The 21218-nt window shown below is 40.9% G+C and overlaps 1 protein-coding gene across 2 annotated transcripts in view; it reads right to left on the bottom strand.

The window, feature by feature from the left end:
- Nucleotides 1–3584: 3584 nt before the first annotated feature.
- Nucleotides 3585–21218, bottom strand: part of slc66a2 (solute carrier family 66 member 2) — a 33490-nt gene continuing 15856 nt past the window's right edge. For both annotated transcript variants that reach the window (XM_073463122.1, XM_073463123.1), the window contains one exon: nt 3585–6930. In XM_073463122.1, the coding sequence (XP_073319223.1) occupies nt 6720–6930 (211 nt within the window). In that variant the 3' untranslated portion in view covers nt 3585–6719. The remainder of the gene's footprint in view (nt 6931–21218) is intronic.

Here is a 21218-nt window from a genome sequence, read left to right as displayed (position 1 = left end):
ATACTTTTTGAATTGGATTTTGGATTACTGTAGAAAAATAAGCTCTGTGGCAAACGAAAGATTATGATACTCAGACATGTTGTTCTTCACAGATGAACACCACCTTTTATGATTTTTGCAGCGTAAATGAAATGACCACAAGTGAAAAGCTAACGTTAGGCTATAAATGCTCTACACTGCAGTCGCATGACTTCAACGTCACCAACATAAAGCATCTTACTACGCTATAGCACACACACTGTACTATAAGTTGATCAATCTGTTGTAAAGTTAGAGTAGAGAGACTAAAGTCCACCTGTAAAGACGGACTAGAGAGTAGATGAGTCTCCACGATCGGTCTGTTGACATTTAATGTCCATGATCAGGTCACCGGTACATGTTTACATGCAGAAAGGTACGGGTGTTAGACTTGTGGTGATGTTACAAATGTGCCACTTGTCCCGTATAATGTGTTAATGAGTGAGCACTTGTAAGAGCTTTATCTTTCTGAGAGCTGGAGATGATGTTGGTGCCAAATCCTCAGAGATAATTTACCAGTGACCATAATTCTTCTATGTAAATGAAACCAGCCACAGAAGCAAACACTTACCAAAAGGCCTAATTGCAGTTTGATTCTCGTCAAAGAGGCCAATGTTGTATATCCGCCCTCGGGCAGTGAAAGCAACAGACCCCGAGCGCCCGAGTCTAAAAGCATCTCAGATCATTTCCACAGTCTTACAGGATTTCGTCATATAATTGCAAAGACGGCACTTCATTTCCTTTGACTTGAGTGCCTTGTACTTTGAAGTGAAGCATTAAAGAACTATTTCCCCAAATTGTTGTGAAGTCGGGACCCATCAAAGCAGCCTAAGTGCATGAGAGCGCAAATTGGATTTAGATATTTTTATTCTGCCACAAGGTGATGTTCAGTCTGTCAACTCTGAATCGCAGTCACTGGATTAACTGAACCCTTAAAAAGCATGGAAATATTACACAGAACACTTAAAACTATTATATCTACAATATTTAGGTTTGAAGAAATGGAAATATTGTTTTGATGAGGAGTGTCGGGGTGCAATGGGACATCGTTTGAATAAAAACCCAACTTAAATGGATTTGTGTGCTTTGCGTCATGAATCTGGAGCCTGAAGAACAGCCTTTGAGAAATGTAATAAAGATTATAATGAATATGGTCCCATGCGGAGAGGCTTTGATTTAACAATTTATTATACACAAGGATGGCCTGAAATGTTTGCAAGAGAGAGCGTGCTGCACTATCTGCACTTAGAACATCCTAAATTGGTTTGTCTGTGGTTTGGTTCATGTTTTCCTTCCCCACATCCGTTATGAATAATAAATGAATTCTGTTTCCAGTCGTGATGTTGATGCTCCGTGCACTGTACATCTGATAAATACTGACTGCTTTAATGAAATGTTAAAGTTGGGAGTAGGTTAGTAAAGAAGCCTGCTCAGTGAGTTCTCCTGTTCACGGTTACAATACTTAGGAGAAAAATAGACCTTGAACTAAATTCACCTCATGGCTGGAATGACATCAGAGTAGGTTTTTAGTGCCACTTGTGAAAAACAAGTTGGCGAGAGAATATTCTGAAGGTTGTATAGACAGGAGTTATCAGAGTCTTGTTCCAGGATGACCTTGAAGTTAGCATCGCTCGTGTTAAGCCTATATGTTTCAATTTGATTCTGGATTATTGCAGAAAATAAGCTCTGCGGAAAACACAAGTTTATCATACTTAGGTGTTTTGTTCAGCAAGAGAATCTTCACAAATGATCACCACTTTAATGATTTTTGTAGCATAAATTCAATCACCAGAAATAAAAATCTAACGTCAGGCTAACAGCAGTCGGACTTAATGTCCCCGACAGCAACTGTAGTCTCATTTAGCCACTCACGTGTTGGGTATTTACTGGAATATTTTACGTAAACCTGTTGACTTTGAAACAAGGGAACCCGAAGTGCAAAAATGCTAACTTAAATCTGGGTTTTAGGACTCATACCTGATGCACTCAATAGGCGTTAAAGCTAACGTATTAGCTAACAGCTCCCCATCTAAACATCCAGCCGAAATGGAGCCACAATAACATTACATTTGAAGTTGTGTTTCTGACCACCCCATGAAAGTCAGTCCAATATTCACTTTGTTTCTAGCTGTTGTTTGGTCACCAGCTCCTTTGAAACATATGTAGCTCTTTAGCTGCTAAATGCTACAAGTTGCTAATTTACGCAAGCTTTGGATTTTTCCACATACTGAAGTGGTATTCATGGGGCTCTAGTAAGACAGTGCTCTGGACAGCATGTTTGGAGGGTGGTGCCTTCATTTTTAGTTACAAGCAAAAATATAACATGATGACCATTATTTTATCTACTAAAACATAGCCTAAGCAGCTGCTACACATATTAGCATGTCCAGCTAGCTAGCTCACAACCTGGAGTAAATACAGAACATTATTTGTGGGGTTACTGGTTACATCAAAGAAGCCCTGTTAGCAGCTAGCATATCTACTGAATCATAGTCTGGTATAGAGTGCTGTAGGGATGACGTGTTTTTGTAGGCTAACAGGGAAGTTAGCATTGCCCTTATTTTTCTGCAACAACAGGCAAACTCCTCATCCTGGACAACGTTGCGTTGGCCAAAACCTACAAGTCCTAATGTACTGTAACAATAAAGCCAGCAGAATGTAAGCTTTGAGCAACACTTTCCTAATTAAACAGTCATTTAATCCATTGTTAAAATGAAAATATTAATTAGTGCAGCTTTAATCACACCAGCTCAGACAAACACTCCAGCCGAGCGGCTCCAGACGGTCTCTCCAGGTAGCACTGCAGTCAGTGAGTTTGACATATACTGTAAAGTTCTTGAAAGTAAATATGTGGGTAGAGAAGTGCATGAGTAAGACTCCTCATCATCACTTTGAGTTTAATGCAGAGATGCACCGCTAATACCTGCACAGCACAAGGCACTGGGGATCGACAAGAGTCTGTACCAGCCATTTTACAGTATTTACCACGCAGGGAAGCTCTTTCACGCCCACTCAATTCCTGAGGCACTGAGCACAAGTCAGAATTTTATTTTGAGGCCTGTGTTTATGAATTTCTGACCTCGAGTTTAAATTAGATATAAAGTTTAAATACGTTTATGTCGGTGAGAGCTCATGCAGCTGAGTCCTGGAGGTGTTTTCTGTTCTTATCTATACACAGACTGTACTGTAGGTAAGACGTTTATACAGCACTGTGCGTCTGATGCAGATCGCCTCATTATTTCATGGTTTTGGTTTGCAGATTAGTGCAGTCCAGCAACTCTGCATTTAAAAATCCATCTTTTTTACCCCTTGGATGGTACATCTGCTATCTGTGGACTGCCTCCTCTCTGTACCAGCGGAGAGCTTGATGTGAGAGCCCAGCACATTATGATTTATGTGCTTATTATTTAGATATGCTCAAAGCCCAAAGAAGGACGACGGCCGGTGGGGCTTATTCTTCCTCTGACAACTGATGTCTGCCAGAGCTGCGCCGCTGATGGAAGCAACGGTGGATGTCTGCACAACTGACACAAACATCTCTGTCAAACAAAAACATGACGCACGAGTCTTTCCGTGTCCTCTTTATTGGGTGACAATGCCACTTTAAATTCTCAACAAAACTTTGTGTTTAAACAGCTGTAACAAGTGTTGATGGATGTCATTAGCTATTGAGGTGGACAACTGGAAGTTTAATAGAAAGAAAAAAAAAAGAACTACAAACTAACAGATGTAACATAGTAAAAATGGCATAAGAAACAGGAAATAAAATGTTTGGTACATTAACAAACTAGGTGTGGGTTTCATAGAAAAGACGATGCGAATGTCGGCGGTTTGTTTGGGAAAACACCTTCACATGATAAAAAATGAATGAACCAAATGGTAGAAAACACAAGGTAAAAAAAGTAAAATCAGATACATGGATTTAAACGATAGATCAGGTGAAACTCTGAGGTCCCAACACAAGCTGTCAGGTATCTCACATTCTCCTCACAACACCGTCAGTCTCACTACTGCCTGAGTAAACAACAGGCACACACGATCGTACAGTGGCATATCAAAAGGATGACAAAATAAATAGGTAGACTAAACTGCTGTGTACACGCACTACTCAGAAACCAAAGAGCTACCCCACCATATCTTTCTTTTTTGTATATTTAAGACAGAGGAAAGAAATATTCAGAGAAAACTCCCGCCACGTCCCACTGGAACATTTCTTGAGGTTTGGAGGAAGAGGACAGAATCAGGTCTCTGGTACACAGTTCACTGAAGGGCTGACAGTCGTACACCTCCTGGTTTGGCATTTCTCCCTTCCTCAGAGACAAAAATTACAAAACAACAACAACAAAAACCCTTCACCGATCTCATCTGGCTGCTTCTCCTGAACAGGAAATTAATCTTCTTTTGACAAAATGGTGATGAGTACAACCTGCCCAAAGCAGCACGGTGATGAAGAGTCATGAGTAGGGATATGAAGGGACGTTATTGGATCTGCAAGCAAAATAATAAACTGGCCGGGCAGCGTTACCCACAGCCAACGTGATGGGATGTGAAGATAGGATTTTGCAGAGCATGTTCAGAAGAATCAGTCTGTAAAACGTGAAGTGAACCTCTCAGAAAGGATCATTCTGGCTCATTACAACTCACGCCTCACTTAATGTCTGTGTTTGTAATTTAATGATAACAACCAGTGTGCTCATCAAAATTATTTCTGAGTTGCTGCCTTTCCAGATCTCATTAGTTAACTTTGTGCGTGTAATTATTACAGACAGACATGACAGCCAAAATTGCAAAATAGGGACGGGACAAAAAAGATTTTTGATCACAGATTGCAATAAAAACTTGCTGACGTATGGTCCTATATTCATTTCCTTCTGCATCTTTCACCTATCACCAAAAACCTGTCACCATGGCTGAAAGATTGTCTTTCTCATTGTATTCATTACTTAAAAAGATAAATCAGACGTGTGGAAATGACACCGATTCCAAATAAGGAACGACATACAACAGAATGACGTTGTTTTAAGCATATCGTAATGACTATTTTAGCCAGGATAACCGTAGCATGACATGTGTACAGTAAAGCTGCACCCAGCTCACATTGTTCAAACTGTAATTCTCAGCAGCCAAGTGAGGAAAAAAAATTCAAGTTGTAATTCTGAGTCAGAAGTATTGGAAAATCTTGACAGCTATGACATTATCTCCCATCAGGCGAAAAAGAAGGACAGAAGTGTCAATAAGCTGGTGGCAACATGACAACAGAAGTAGCTCATTCAGACTCTTCAAATGGTCTGACCACAAGGCTCGAGTCCACATAGAAAATGTGGAAAGATTCAGTCAGATAATGTTTTGTCTGTTCCTCCCATTCTGCCGACATCACCTGAATGGAGCATATATTTATTATAAGCCAAAATGATAATTTAAAGGTGCAATATGTAAAATTATCAACATAATGTGAAGAAATAACAGTATGGATACTTTGACATCTATGTAATGTGTTGTAAAGCATGTTTAGCAGGCTAACCAGCTAGCCCTGGCCCTTCACGGTCCAAACCTCCTGTTCCAGCAGTGTAAACACCAACACTCCCCGGGTGCTCTGAGCCCCCAGTCCAGACCGCTAACGGCACGGCTAATGGAGCTCACTAGCTAACGGCAGCCACAGTTAGCAGCAGTTAGTCTGGTGATGTGCTGCCCCCTGTTTGTTTTGAGCAGAAAGTCAACAGGTGGTCAATTCTTACATATTGCACCTTTAAAAACGTGCTGCATCGGCCTTGTTTTCAATCCAATGCAGCCTGAACACTTGTTTCATAACTTCAAGCAATTCTGGCTTCAGACAGAAGAAAGCCCTTTTGTCTTTTACATCTTGACTTACTCATCTCTCCATTAGCTTCAATGCCACTGGTGACGTTCATGACTGTTTTTTCAAAGCGAATGCATCTCCACCTCATCTCCAAGCCTTTGGAATTTGTCTTCTTTTGGTAAAGTCTGATTGCCTCCGAGACTGAGCCTCTGATGCACAGCACGTTAACCATCTGTCCGACAAGCGGTAGACTGACTGGCATTTCTCCACTGAGTTGGGAAAAACTAAAAACTAAAAAATGCCATTTTGTACATTCAGCAATGTATCAGAATTTGTTTTTTGATTGATTCATACATTTATATTGCTGGTAAGCCATGTTCCAATGTGTGTTTTAAGGCAGAGGGTCCATGCAACAATCATCAGCCAATGTGGACAACAGCTGGTCCACATTTCCTTGAGCACAGATTTCAGTGCATACACCTGCAGTTTATAGACTGTTTATAGACTGTATATATTCAGTATGTGCATAATAATCTCCACATGCACAGGTTGATTGAAGGATATACTCTTTGAGAAGTCTGCATTCCGAGACACTAGCACACCGTCGCATTGAGAACAAGTCAGTAGCATAAATAAAACAAAAAGGTTGAGCTTGTTTGTAACAAGTGTCCTTCAGGTATCGCTGCAGACACCAACACCACAACGTGTCTGTGTATGTTCATGCCTTATTTATGGGTTTGTATGTGTCTTTATGTATACTTGAAAGTGAGGGTGAGCAGCCTGCATCATCTCAGGGTGCTTTGGTACTCGTGTATGTTTATACATGTCCACAGCGCCTCTAAAAGTGCTTCCTCACGGGTGTTTTTTAAGTGTTGACGTGTCCTCGGAGAGCTCGCAGAGGCTTTCAGAGGGCTTTGGCACTGGTGGTGTGGGAGACGGTGTGGGACACAGGCTTCTGTGGGTAGCGGCTGTAGTAGTAAACCTGGAACAGGATGGCGAAGTCCACGAAGACCTGCAGCAGCCCACACGTCCAGAACTGCACAGGAGCCTGGGTGAGCAGGAAGTAGCCTGTTTTAAAGGTGTCGCCACTGGTCCACATCAGAACCATCTTGATACTGTGAGGAAAGAGTAAAAGGAGGGATGATGAGTAAAGGAGAAGACTTCAAACTTAATGCTATCATGAAAATGTGATCATGAAAATAAGAACGATCAAATAACAGTTTTGTTGTTTTTATAGCATTATACACATTTTGTTTTGTCTAAATGTCCCCTTTAAAACTGTTTTTTATTTCAGAAATCGGGTCAGAAAATCAGAAATACTTTATTGATCCCTGATCAATAAAGTATTTCAGTTAAAGTTGCTCCTTTTAGAATACAGATATCAGTCTATAGAGAGAGTTTAGTAAGATATAAATAGAGAAGACAATAAGAAATTAGAGTAAGTTAACATAAAATATACAGGTAATAAACTATAAAAAAAACAGTAAAAATATGTGTATTAAACTATAATATGTGACAACTATATAAACTGTATGTATTTACACTTAGAAATAGAGATGTAAGATATGTGCCTAGTACTACACTATAACTACAGTCTACATAATATTGACTAATATTGCAGTGTGTAATAGCTGACAGTAGTATTTGGTATTTTCTCAATGACACTTTTAATTCATGTCCCTTTTCATGATGACATTGGTTTTCCACCATTCAGTCAAATAAATGTCTCCTGACTCCTTCAAGCTAGCTTGCTCAACAACGTCTGAAAAATGTAAGCTAATTTACGACTATTAGTCAAAGCAACAACAATGTCCAAGTTAGCTAACGTTAGCTGCTGGCGTTGCTTACTCTCCACAAGCTTATGACTTGACAGCCTTGCTAGTTAGCTGGCTAGGTAGATAGCATGTGTAGTCCTAAGGTGCGTTCAGAAGTCCAATCTGACGCTCTCCACTAAAATGAGAGCACTGAGCACTGTCGACAGAGTACAGCGTGCTCTTTCTGTAGAAATTACCGCACAGGACAACTGTCAGAAAATGACTGAGAGAAAAACGTTCCTATTGATATACTATAATACAAAATGTAGTGCTAAAATGATGAAATAATATTTTATAGTTTAATCCAGTCCAAATAATAATGTCATATATTTTGCAGATGATTTGCTCATTTAAATAAGTTATTTAACAGAATTAACTTGTGTGGTTATTTATTTCATAACGAACACTTTAATTCATTTCCACTTGGCACTAGCACCTTGTCACCAGACCTGTCCTGACCATGCCATTAATGCATCTTGAAAATTTCCACCTGGTTATTTTTGGCCTGTCTAAATTCAATTTGGCCACCAAGAGCACATATTAATGACAGCAGGAAAGGGCGCAGACAAATGCAATATCAATCCAGGCAAGAAGGGAAAAACAAATTTGCCACAGTAACAACCAGGGGAAATTGAAATGGTTAATGTCCTCAGGACGCAGGCTTCTCATCAACTCCACATCCTGTGGCACATTTACACGCTGAGCTGGCTCTTCATAGGGCGCTCATGAGACGATCCAGGGGATGGGTAACAGTTAAATAAAAGAGTTATTGTGTGAGAAGCGACTGGAGTAAAGCGGCCATGTGATGTGAAGGCAGGGTTACTTTAAGTGTGAGCTTTGTCCTCTCGCTGCCGCTGGGAAGCACTGTGAACTCGACTAATGAGATGGAAAAGGAAGTCTAATAAGAGAAGAGGAAACAAAGGGAAAAGAGCAAAGCCCCCAGCTTCAAACACACAACTTAATGTACACGTCCTACTCTCCAAAAATAGACAAAGATACAGCAAACAACTGCACTGAGGGAAGGTGGGGACATCACCTTTTTAAGGCCCCATTAAAAGCACTGCTGGCTGCTGTACTTCTGCAGAGCTCACTTTTACTTGACTGTTTTTTTCATAAACTTTAGATTTCTTTTGCTTGAGACAGAGATGTGTGTAGGCAATGCTGGCAAAGACAGGACTGAGCCAGCACTGTGTCTACAATGCACCGCTGCGCACACATAAACACACACAGGTCCCTTCAGCAACCTGCCTACAACAATAGGAACACATGCTGAGACATTTGAAATCCTTTCACTCATGCGTGCCGGTTTGCTTGGTCAGCACTATTTGAATAAGCTTTGCAGGGTATTTTTTTTTGTCCCTGAGCCAAGTTCTGCTGAATTTAAAGGGTTGGTTTATCCCCACTGTTATCCGCCCATGCAAGATGGTTTTGGTTTTATTTGTCCTTGTTTTAAAAAGTGTCTGTCTCTCAGATTTTTCTGCCTCCACTCAAATCCAATGAATGTTGGTTAGCAGGAGTGCTGTTAGTCATCCAAAGCCTGGTGTTTGACCTGCAGTGCAGTTTTGTCTCTCTCATGCATCAGCACCTCACCGTCACTGACTGGACTGCTTGCCTCTACTTTTTCCTACGTAAACATAAATCAATTGATAACTGTGAAGGAAATGTACAACAATGTCACAGATCACGTCTCATTTGCTATGAATGTAGTAAAGAGTAAAAAAACAACAACATATAAGCCTGTACCAAAATCGAGTGGGCCAATATGGACCAATACCATCGACTGACTGATATATTGCTCAAGCTTTAGTTACTAGATCAATTTAAACCAGTTTTCACAAACCTTTTAAACTATGGCACCCCTTTATAAAGATTTTCAGGCCCCAATGACACCCTAACAAAAGCTTGAATGCTGAGAAGCGTGTTGCATTACTATGACCACTGGCAACTGTAAAATGTTGTCACCAGTCTTAGCTGTAGCATCAAAAATCTGCAAATGGCAACGACTTTGTTAAGTTTAGGGAAATGTTGTGGTTATGGAAAGTAAGCTACGGTTAAGTTAAAGTTAGGGTGAGGCTACTAAAACACTTGGTAAAGGTTCGGGAAAGACCATGTTAATAGTTAATAAAACTACAAACACCGATTGTATGTCTGTGATGGGAGGGAAGCTCCAGTTTCCTGAAGTCAGACATGCTGGATGCTCATCATTCACCCTTTTTTTTGCCCAGACCACATATAGGCCGCAATACTTCCTGCACTGGAAATGGATGCAAATTATGAGGTTGACAGTTGTCCAGTATGAATGGATGTCTGTACTGGGCAGAACTGAATTGGAGCAAGTCCATGCTGTCAGGATCCACAGTCTACTACTGTTGTTACAGCAGCTGTAACTGTCGCCGGATGGCTTGACTGAAAACATTTCCTGACAACTACTTTCTCACTGTTTCAAGTCACTCTCAGCATCACTTATTAGATCTTGGCTGTCTCAGACTATTTCTTTCAACTGGATGAAGGATTTTATTTGTTGGGTGTCTGGATCCTAGGGGTGTTACTGAGAACACTCAGCCACTAAATGTGGCATTTTACCCCCTTCAATTGCATCCATGTTACAACACCACTGATGTGTCCCCTCAAGTGGTTACCAGTTTGTACGCTAGCTATCATTAGCTAGCAAATGTTAGCTAATGTTGCTAACGCTTGCTTACGTTACCGTTGCTAAAGCTAGATGGCTAACATTAGGAGAGTACCAACAGTGTCAAATTTGCAATTATTGGCTACTACTGGCTGTCAAACTTTGTTTAAAGCTGGAACCAAATGTCAGAATTCTTACACAGAGCTAAATAAAATAATCATTTTGGAACAAGCTGAGCTAACGCTTGCAGCAGTACAGTATGCAGTTCATATTCAGATAACATTACATTAGACATCTCATTTATTTTTCACTTGCCCAATAGAACAACTGTATGAGGTCCTGACCAAGTGTTCATGTCAAGCCTTGCATCCTAATCTAAAAGTAAAATGGCACAGTGGTGGTTTAACAGTGAAGACAACAACTCCCATGATCCCATGCTCCCTAGCTGCATGTCATCAACCTCAGTCTTTGGCTATTGTTTCGATTGAGAGACCCCTCATTGAAGAAAATTACATCCTTTGACAAAACAGTCAATCAAATCCAAATCAAAACACATCAACCACCGCCCTCTCGGCCTCCAGCTGGCTACCATTTGCTGGGCATTGTATGCACAAACAACGGTTTTCAGTTCATTAGAGAAAGATCAATTCCGGCTGTAATCTCAAAACTGGCACTCGACAATTAATCCATGGCGGGGTCAAGTATTGTCAATCAATACAACGGAGTCATGTCACATCCTGTGTGGATCCTCTGATGGAACATGCTGAGACAAAACTGTCACAGAACGAGTCCTGTGGCAGGTGAAACATGACAGTGTGACCATCAAGCAAACAGGTTGAGTCTTTGTGTTAGCATATTGCCTGCCTTTCTGTAAGCCTCTTAACAGATGTAAAGGACGGATGAGAGGTAATCTAGTCTCTCCCCCCAGCAGAGCTGAGTGCAACCCCAACATGTTGTGCCTCATCGGGGGCAAAGCTCTGCAGCCAGATCTCTTCATACATTATTCATGCCTCCAGCTTCACCTTAGCCCTTTTCGTTTGCAAGGCCAATTTGTGCAAACCTTGCTATTTTCCTCATATTCCCGTCTGTCTTTCTACCTGCTCTTTCCCTGCAGCATCTCTGAATGTCCCTCTGGCTTCCATATACTTTTTCTTTTTTTCATAAGCCCACTCTCTACAGCACTTCTCTCTTCCTCCATTCATCTTCCCACCTCCTTCCACCGGCGCCTTCGCCTCTCTATACCTGTTTGCATTCGCCTCCCCCCCCTGCCTTCCGCCCTCACACTCTGCTTTCTCAGTAAGGAGCTTGTTAGTTCTGTGGGAAGAGACCCTCCCTCCACAGTCCTCACTCCCTCTCCTCCCCCGTGCTCCTCGGCAGCTGCTGTCTGAGCTACAACGATATGTACCTGCAGGTAATGATGAGAGAGGCAGGATTGGTGTTTGATCAATGCCTCCGTTGGTTCCCTAATAAGAGGTAACACCGAGACAGCCAGGGAAACAGGGTGCGAACATGCCCGGCTACTTATTTGTCACCTTATCTGAGTGATATATAGAGGCGAGGAGAGAGAAAGCACAATGAGCTCCTGGTAGGTGTGTTGTATAGCAGAACTGCCTTTGAATTTGTATTGCTTGTAATATGGAAAAGACAGATTGAAAGTTAAAGCACAAAGTGATTTATTTACAGGCTATTTTAAGCCAAGATGAATGAATTGGCAGCTACAGGCCTTTTGGAACAGCTTCAGGACAAAAAAATAAAAAAGACTTTGACAGAATAATATTGACAGGAGCGGAGAAGCGGCGCTGTGGTGGGCGACAAACTTTCCACAGTACAAGTACAGGACTGAGTTGCATCGGCTAGTCGTGAGTCCTTTATCAAGTTTGTGTATAAAGTTCTTAGTAACTACTTGTGAGTTTCCCAATTGCCTGAAAAATCTGTAGCACAGTCCAATCAAAAGCAACCACCTATGTAAAGGCTAAAACTGCAACCACTATGAAATCAGTTTTGAACCATTTAAGATGTTTCTTGTTTCCCCTCTCTTCGTTTATATATTTTATCCTTTGTAAATGTGGGCATTACTTTGTTTTGTTTGTGATTAAAGGAGACATTTTTGTTTTGAGTAGGCTATTCAGATATTTTAGGAAATATCTGGTTATGTTAATCTAACTAATGTTATGTAATATAATATACATATATTATTATATTTTATAATATAATATTTTATGGCATATTTTGTTATTTTACCTCCACGAAGGAGGTTACGTTTTCACCTGGGTCCCTTCATTGGTTGGTTTGTCAGCAGGATAACACAAAAGATACAAAACAGATTACCATCCAACTTGGATGGAGGATGCGTCTCGGCCCAGAATAGACCCCATTAAGTTTTGGTGCGGTGCGGAATAAAGGAACGGATTCAGGAAAGTTTTTTTGTGGATATTTTTGATAATATCTCTGGTAAAAATGCATGGATCTTGATGATAAAAAGGTCTATTTCAGGCATTTTTTATGGGGTAGGTATCTGCGAGTGAGTACTATTTGATGCAGATCCTAGCAGTTGTGGATGGTTTAAAATTTAGAGTGATACAGGGTTCAGTAATACAGAGGTTGATATTGGATTAGGCTTGATTGAATTAAAGGCCTTGGTGGAGGTATGCACTCTACTTTGTGCTATTCCAATTTTCATTTTTTCTTTTCTTTAAAAACATCAACTAAGTGCAATATTTTACACATCCCTCAGACGACTTCTTACATTAAATACGCTGAAGGTGGAGTTTCTTTTAAATGTCATCACCTTGTCAAATGTTGTTTGTTATCTTATGATAATTTAAATTCTATTAAGATTAAATTCCAAATGGGTAAAATCTTTACAAGCTAATGCAATAGTTGCTGGTTGGTTCATTCAGCTACAGTAGTGAACAGCTGCACCGTACAGTTATTTAGTGTAACTTACTGTTTACATAGTTATATAGCTGTAACTACCACTTAAGTTGGAGTCGGTTGCTGCAGCTGCAAGTGAAACAAGAGCCCCTCAGATTGGAAAAAGCTAAAGAGCCATAATCTCATTTGAGGAAGCCAAACCCATTTGCTGTTAATATATCACTTAATTAAGAGTTACTTTTACATATGTAGTCATATCTTACTAAACAGACGTAGTGAGGTCCGTAATCTCCTCTGCTATAAATTTGTCTGAATCTTATCGTCTCTGCAGCTCCTCTCTCAGGATTCAGCGGTGAGTCAGCTCGCTTCTGAACTACTACAGCACAGCAGTGAGCACATACAGGAGGTAAAGCAGACCAGCGCTGAATCATCATGCACTTACTAAAACTGGGAGGTATAACTGGGGGAATTACTATGGTGCTGAGAGGAAAGTCATTTGGGAGATAAAACATTGAAGGGAAGAAGAATAAATCTGTTTATCCCAGAATGACAGCCTACACTGTCTGTTTCATGTAATCATGTCAGGAAAGTTACAGCCTCGTCAGTCTTCCACACGCATTCAATGTTTTCGTCTGCAGCTATTTTTATTTGTGATATTTCTATTTTTCCACCCTAATTTTAGGCGTCTCCATTCAGGTGTTTTTGCCCACATTGAAAATGTGCATAAAAAACAAGGACATTACATAAAACCTGGACACAGTGTTGAAGCGGAGCCCCATTCGTTCCTATGAAAGCTGCTCAGTGGTGCATGAAGCCAAAATGGCTCCACTTCCCAGCTATATATTAACCCAGATCTTCCATTTGTGGGGCTCATAGAGCGTGCGCACTAGAGACTTCCACCGACCGAGCTGGCTAACTTCCAGTTTAGCACCCGGCTTGCGTGAATAGAGATAAAATGATTTAACCGTGCGGCTCTTTTAGGCTTTCCAAATGTTATGGGATCAAATGGATCAAAAAACGGAAAACTGCATTGTGAAGGGTTACCCCACTGCATCATGTCGCACAGTACTGGCAATATTGAAGGAAAACTGTCTATCATTGTATAAATATTTGCAAGGGAGAAAATATTTAGGCTCGTCGTGCCTTCGCTCAAACTCATCATTTCATTTTCTTCAAATATTGAGGGTCTGTGCTGTAAGAGTGTAATCATTTTGAGGACGAAGCACTTGTTTATTGGAGTCCCTAATAAACAAGTAACTTGATATTAGTTTTCTTTTGTTTTGTGAGTAGATGCCACTGTTGAACTTAATTTAGCAGTTCTTTATGTTTCTTGCCAATATCATCAGTATTGTCTGTTGCCTTCACTAAATTCTGTTGAATTTGTTTTATGAGAAGAAAACACAGCATACAGAAGAAAAGGCGTTTCTCTGACAAAATAAGACTCACTTCCATTGGTAAGTCTCAGCAGGATTCTCCCCCTGAAGAACAGAAACAAACTGATTTTGATGATTTTTTCATCTACGCTGATAAAGATGAAGCAGTGCCCTGACTGATGTGAGCAGACGGAGGGTGGATGTGTTGGACGGATGATCTTAAGGTTCTCCAGCTGCAGTGACCCGCTGCAGGGAGCCACCGAGCTGCTCTGTTCTACAGCCACGCACCGGGCCACAGGGGTGACAGCCCGGCAGCATCAGTCGTCAATACAGATCCATCCCAGCACGTGGCTCTGTGTGTGTGTGTGTGTGTGTGTGGACAGCAGCCTGCAGGCTAAATAAGGCTCTGGCACTTTTATCTAGCATACTGGGATGCAGCTCAAGACCACAAGCCTTATAAGGCTGCAGTTGGCTGTCTGGATGTCCCACCTCGCTGTTTTTTTGTCTGTGTTTGTCTGTGTGTTGTATTTTATTTGTTTTATGGCAGGCTGCTAAGTATCAGCATGTAGCTCTGACTCCCCAAAGCTTGGGACCATCTAAAAATAGCAGCAGCCTGAAAACTATTAGCTTCAAAACCCCCCCATCCTCCAAACACTGCGCTCTCACACCTTTCATCTGGCCTAATGTCCCCCATAAAACATCTGTCTGTCTTCAAGTATTTACAGTAGCACTGGCTGAGGTAGTTTCACTTGGTTCCAAATCCAGTTCCAACTAGTTCAAAAGATTCAAGACAATTTATTTTACATTGAGGAAAAAAACAAGAAAATATATAAATTAAACATTAAGCCAGAACAAATGCACAGCCAGCATTAAGGGCACTTAGTTTAATTTCACTTTCAAATCAAAAACTAGAAAACTTATTAAAATGTAAAGTTAATGTCTGACACAAATTGCAGAACTAATTATGAGAAGCAAACAAGCCTTTTCCCCGAAAACACAGCCAGCCTCCCTGGACCTCTACACTGCATTTCATATCAATCCTGAATTTATGATTGTGGGATATCTCTCTTTTCATTTCAATGACTCCTGACCTTTGTCCTTTAAAAAGGTCTCACTCTGCCTCTTTCTCCATTTCTTGGGGGTTTGAATAAGCTGGAAAATGAGAGGTCTGAGCAGCTGCCAGTCACTATATGTGAGCTGTTCAGGCCTGATAACTGGATCAGAGTGCAGTGTAATAAACAGAGTCTGAAGAAGGGCAGGGCCCCCGGGTAGATGCGCAAAAACTGCAGAACTGAATTGCTTTATGGCACAAAATGGTATGAGAGCAGAGCTTTTTCAGGCCAAATATCAAAGGAATTTTCACTCAGGTTTGTGCAGTAGCAACTGGTGAAAGAAGTGAAGAGACAATAAATGAAATCAAACATGGTTATCTTGAACCAAACAGACTACAAGCTGAGACTGAGGAGGAGGACTGTTACTTTGACAACATCCTCTGTAAATATTAGCAGTGTGAAAAAGGCCAGCAGTGTCGTTCGCTTCAGCAATTATTGGAAGATATTATATTTAATAGTACTATGATGTTGTTGAACAGTGCGTATACTGTAGCTGATACGTTTGTAGTGAAGCATCACGTTTGAGTATTCTCTCACCCACACACAATTTTCCTGTCAATCTTTGATTCTCCACACGCTAAATTGAAGTGCATAGAGCTGTAGTGTAGCAACACTCGCCTTCTCAACAGTTTAAAGAGTGGTGTCTTTTTTTTAAAGACTTTTCAAAACTAAAACCACAAGAGGAAAAGTGAAAGTAACTGATCAATCAGTGTGTTTTTCTACTTTAGCAAAGGTTACAAACGTTTATGTTCAGCTAACCAGCTCAATAAGATTACTTTGCCAACACCAACTTACTCTACCTACATTACTTTATAGGGTTACAGGTTACGTAAGAAAAACCCTGGTTCAGGACTGACACGTTCACTGTGCAGTAGAGTGTGGACCCTGGTCCTGGAGACAGGACTGGCTCTGTCCTGCTCTTTATTGGATTCGGGTGGATGTCAATGTTACCCAGGCTAGCATCCAGTTAGTAACTAACTCATCAGTTAACAGCTCTTCAAATTCTCTTCCTTTGTTAAAACAAAACAGTTTAAAACAGCAAACAAATAGCAATAAGGCATAAATCTTACTTATGTTGCTTGTCCAAGTCAATTGTAAGATGACCACTCAAAACAGTTCTTACATCGAAAGAACTGGTCTGATTTTACATTTTTCCTAATTGTGCTTATAACTCTAAGACTAACTAGTTGTACACTGCAACACAATAACAGACAATACAGAAATCATTGTCCAGTGAGGACACAGTATTGTTTTCCTGTGAAATGTAGATTAGCTTTAGCCGAGGGTTGAAAAATATGGTCTTAAAATAATAACAGATTTTTAGGCTGTATTGTGATACATGATATATATTTTGATATTTTGAAATCTCCTCAAAAACACTTCCTAAATGCTGGGACTGCCCGACCAAATACCTGGATATCAATACTGCGTTAGTATTGTAGGAATGACTATTGACACTTACATATTTTAAAAAAACTAGTATTAAAACAAGCAGAACAGTTTGGTAAGCTCAGAAAAAGACATCACTTTACTGTAATGCAGCCTTTAAAACCAGGAGAAAGACAACACTTACGCCAAATCACTATATAGAGATATCCAAAATCTAAACTGACATATAGTCTCATATCATGATAATAATATAATATCTACTCACAGTATTGTCCAGCCCTGCTACAGCCTCTGCCTTTTAACATATTACGTATGTAGCCAAGAAATGTCATTTTAAGGACTAGTTACAAGCAAGCTACTACTGATAACTGATAACTGGCATTAACCAGAAACGATGACTGCTTTTGTCCACCTCTGTGAAATATTTTGTGAATCGACATCACTTCCACTGTAGACTGCACGAGTTCAATAAGAGAAGAGAAGAAGAGCGGTGAAAAGACACCAGGGGTTGAAAAGTAGAGAGCTGGAAGGGACAGGGGATATCCTCACACACACACAATGTATGGGTGGTGTTAATGCAATCCCCTAAGGTCCCATTATGGTAGCAGAACAGTCTCTGGTGTCAGACAGCATCAGTGAGGTTAACAGAGAACCTGGGGATGAATTAACATCAGGCAAATACCAAATGCCTTCAGCTGTATCCTCATGGGACAAACATGTCCAACGTGGGACTCATCAGCCTCCCCCAGAACTCTCCCCGTATTTCATTATTAGAAACTGACTTTGCTGCTGCCTGTCTGACAGTGTGTCATGGTGCAGTGCTGGTGTGTATACACACACCGAGGACATACTTTATGATTCATTCTCCTGCTCTGACTCCATCCTCTGCCTACCGGGGAGGGTGTATACTGTATGGTGGTGATGTTTTACAGCATGTCTGAGTACTGGAAGTTCTCTGACACTCGTTAGAAATGTTAAGGCGGTTGCAGTGGGGGCTCACTGGCTGGGTTGTTAAGTGGAAGGAGGTCAGCGTGTTGTTTTCCCCCACACAGACGAGCTGCATGGGATCTGATTATTTTACAAGACAGGGCACTCTGCTTTACTTCTCCTGTCTGTGTTTGTCTCCACAAAATGCATATGGGCACAAACAGAAACTGCAAGTGCAACCAGTTCAGGGTTAAAATCTTAAAAAAAATATTTTGCTTTTAAAAATTGTACAGCTTTCCATTTCCTTCCTATTTCCTTCCCCCACACACACACACACACACACACACACACACACACACACACACACACACACACACACACACACACACACACACACACACACACACACAGGAGAACCTTGAACAGAGTGCTGAGGTAAAGTAACCTAGCAACGACGTGCTAGACTCAACAGGTTTGGCAGAGAGGGAGGAGGGACACAAACAACAAACAGAACTGGAAATGACAATGTCCTCCGCCGTCTATGGCAGCTTTATCCTCACCGGCTGATGGCTGGCACAATGAGCTGTGAGACAAAAGAACTGACAGGCAGAACTGACATGAAACTTCATGATTCACACTGTCTGGGTATTACAGCATTTTATAATTGCTGTTTTGTAGTTTCGGAGTGCCAATTTGCAAGCAACAAATTGCTTATTTTTCATAACAGGTAATTTTTTTCGTTGCACAAACTGCAGTACCTCTACCAATCCATCATAACATTGAATGTGTTTATCAGGGAATTTTAAACATGGTTATATTTGAAATGAAACGGTCATAATTAAATAATGTAGTCAAAAATATGCAAAATTTAAATTGATTTAATTTTTAAAAATGTGTAATTGATGCTTAAGTTTCAAATGATGCAGTAAGAAAGTCCCCAAACCAATCAGAGAAGTTTAAGGTAAGAATTCAGCAAGTCAGCTTGGCTCTTTACATCAAGAGTTCTGCTCGTCGAAACCTTGTTGTGAAAACTCAGCCAAAGCATCCATGATATAATCCACACAAATATGATCTTGTAAGACAGTTGGATTCACCATATCAAGTGATCTCTCAAATCCACTTTGCCAGGCTTCAGCGATGCGCTTGTGGCTGAACCAACTGGCATCCTTTGAACTACTGGCAGCTACAGGTATGGTTTTGAGGGGGGCAGCGACTGCTCATTTAGAAAACAATAACAGCGGCTCATCAAGCCGCTATAGCATCAGTTACATCAGAACTGGAAACTTGCCCTGAAGGCTTTCATTTTCACTCTTCTCGGTGACGGTGATAGACAGATAGTTTGTCCAATCACCTGTCAAGTTTTATTTTTTTGGCACGTCAGGTCAGCAAAAATACTGTACATGATTAAAAACTGCTATTAAATATTGTGCCTTGCATTTCTGCAACTGTTTGGTGATGCGTTTTATCCCCATAGGTAATGGTTCAAAAGGAGACGAGATGATACTTCCTTCTGTTGCTGGGTTTCACAGCAGAAAATGGTTGTGTTCTTTCTAAAACATCGAGCGCTGTCCTTAGGTTTTGTTGTCAGTACTTCAAAATAAAAAGAGAAAGTGCTTTTTCTACTGTCAGACAGGAAGAAATCAATCCTGGACATGACATACACACCAATTTAAGCCACTAGAGTATCTGAAATAGACCAGAATGCATTGCAACCACAAGTTGTTGTATTATGAGTACAAGGTACACCCATGCTACAATCTATATTTAAAGACACCCGTATGTCCACCCTCACTAAAGGCATGTTTACAACCATTGTCTGCTGAAATTCATTCTGGGAAACGATAGAAACCATGAAGACGTCGTGGAAAGTGGGGACCATCAAAAAAATCAGCTCATCACAAATTAAATGATGAAATCTTCCAGACCAAGCAATAGAAGAGTAACTGAGGGTGGACTACTGTAAGCACATACTGTAGACAGTGTGGTGGACAATGAGGGTGGTAGACAAAGAAGTGTCGGAAGTAGAACAAAAAAAAATTGCAACATAAATAAGGCATGGGACAGAGGGTATGGCAAAGCGCAGCGTGGGAGCTGTCATGGCCAGTTAAGTGGACAGGCAGCCCTGCTGGAGTTCTGTTATCTGTCTGCTGCAGCAAGCCGACCAGCAGAGGGGGGGAGGCGCTGCTCTGAGGCAGGACACATACTGTGAGGAAGGTTTTCTTATCAGGCCTGTGTGCTCTGTGGACAATCTCACACTCACAAGTCTTTTCATACATACATTATCAGATTGATCATTTCAATTAATTTTTTACGACTTCAACATTTCCCTTTGTCTTATTTCTTTCGCCCTGGATCCAGCTTTTAATCATTGGGTGCTGTTGGCTTTTTTGAGTGTTTCAAGTGCGATACAATAAAGGTTTGGTATGAAGCAGCTTCCAGGGCTTGGCTACAGCTCAGAAAGCTTGTACAGTAGCATTTATTCTGAAACTGTATATGCTTTCAAAAATCTGTTTTATGTCAAGACCTCTAATTACAGCCTAAGACTTGATGCAAATCAACATTAATGACCCAAAATGATACATTAGCAACAGATACAGCAAGACAGAGTACCTCATTATCAAATAGATGCGCAGGGAAACTTCAGAGGGTCAATTAAATCGTCATCTTAGCATAATAAATAGTTGTCAGGAGCCCTGTTCTTACTTCCTGCTCGACAGGTGCCAGAAATACTTAATAAGCACGTGTCAGTGTTAACGATCATATGTGAGACAATATAATCTGGAGCCATTACTCACAAGTGTGTCACAGGACACACACCCTCAGAGCTGCCTGTGATGGAGGTGGCACTCATAAATAAAACAATACTCATCAGGATAAAGCCATGCTCATTAATCAAGGAGGCAACAAGCTTTGTTTTGATTGCCATCTGACTGACTGTTGGTAAATCATACTGAATGCCCAAATAGTAAAGAAGGAGGAGGAGAAAGTGACAGTAAATAACCTGAGTGTTTACACTGTGACACACACACGTCCACTGTTGGCCGATGTGGCGCTCCGGTGACAGAATCACAGCCTGCGGCTAAGTTCTGACACTGTCAGAGATTTGGGGGCAAATTCTCACAATGTCACTGCTGCCAAGACCCCTTCTACAAACCCAACAATTAGAAAGCACATGAAGTGATGCAGGGTGGGGGTTGGTATTAATCTGTAAGCTTGCTCAAAACATATATCATCTACTCTCCTGGCTGGTTAGTGTCAGTCCAGGAGTCCTCCAGAGCTGTCGCC

The sequence above is a fragment of the Pagrus major genome, chromosome 3 (assembly GCF_040436345.1).
Source record: "Pagrus major chromosome 3, Pma_NU_1.0".
NCBI classification, from domain to species: Eukaryota; Metazoa; Chordata; class Actinopteri; order Spariformes; family Sparidae; genus Pagrus; species Pagrus major.
Note: the sequence above shows the minus strand (reverse complement) of the source record. Positions and strands in the feature narration are given on the sequence as shown.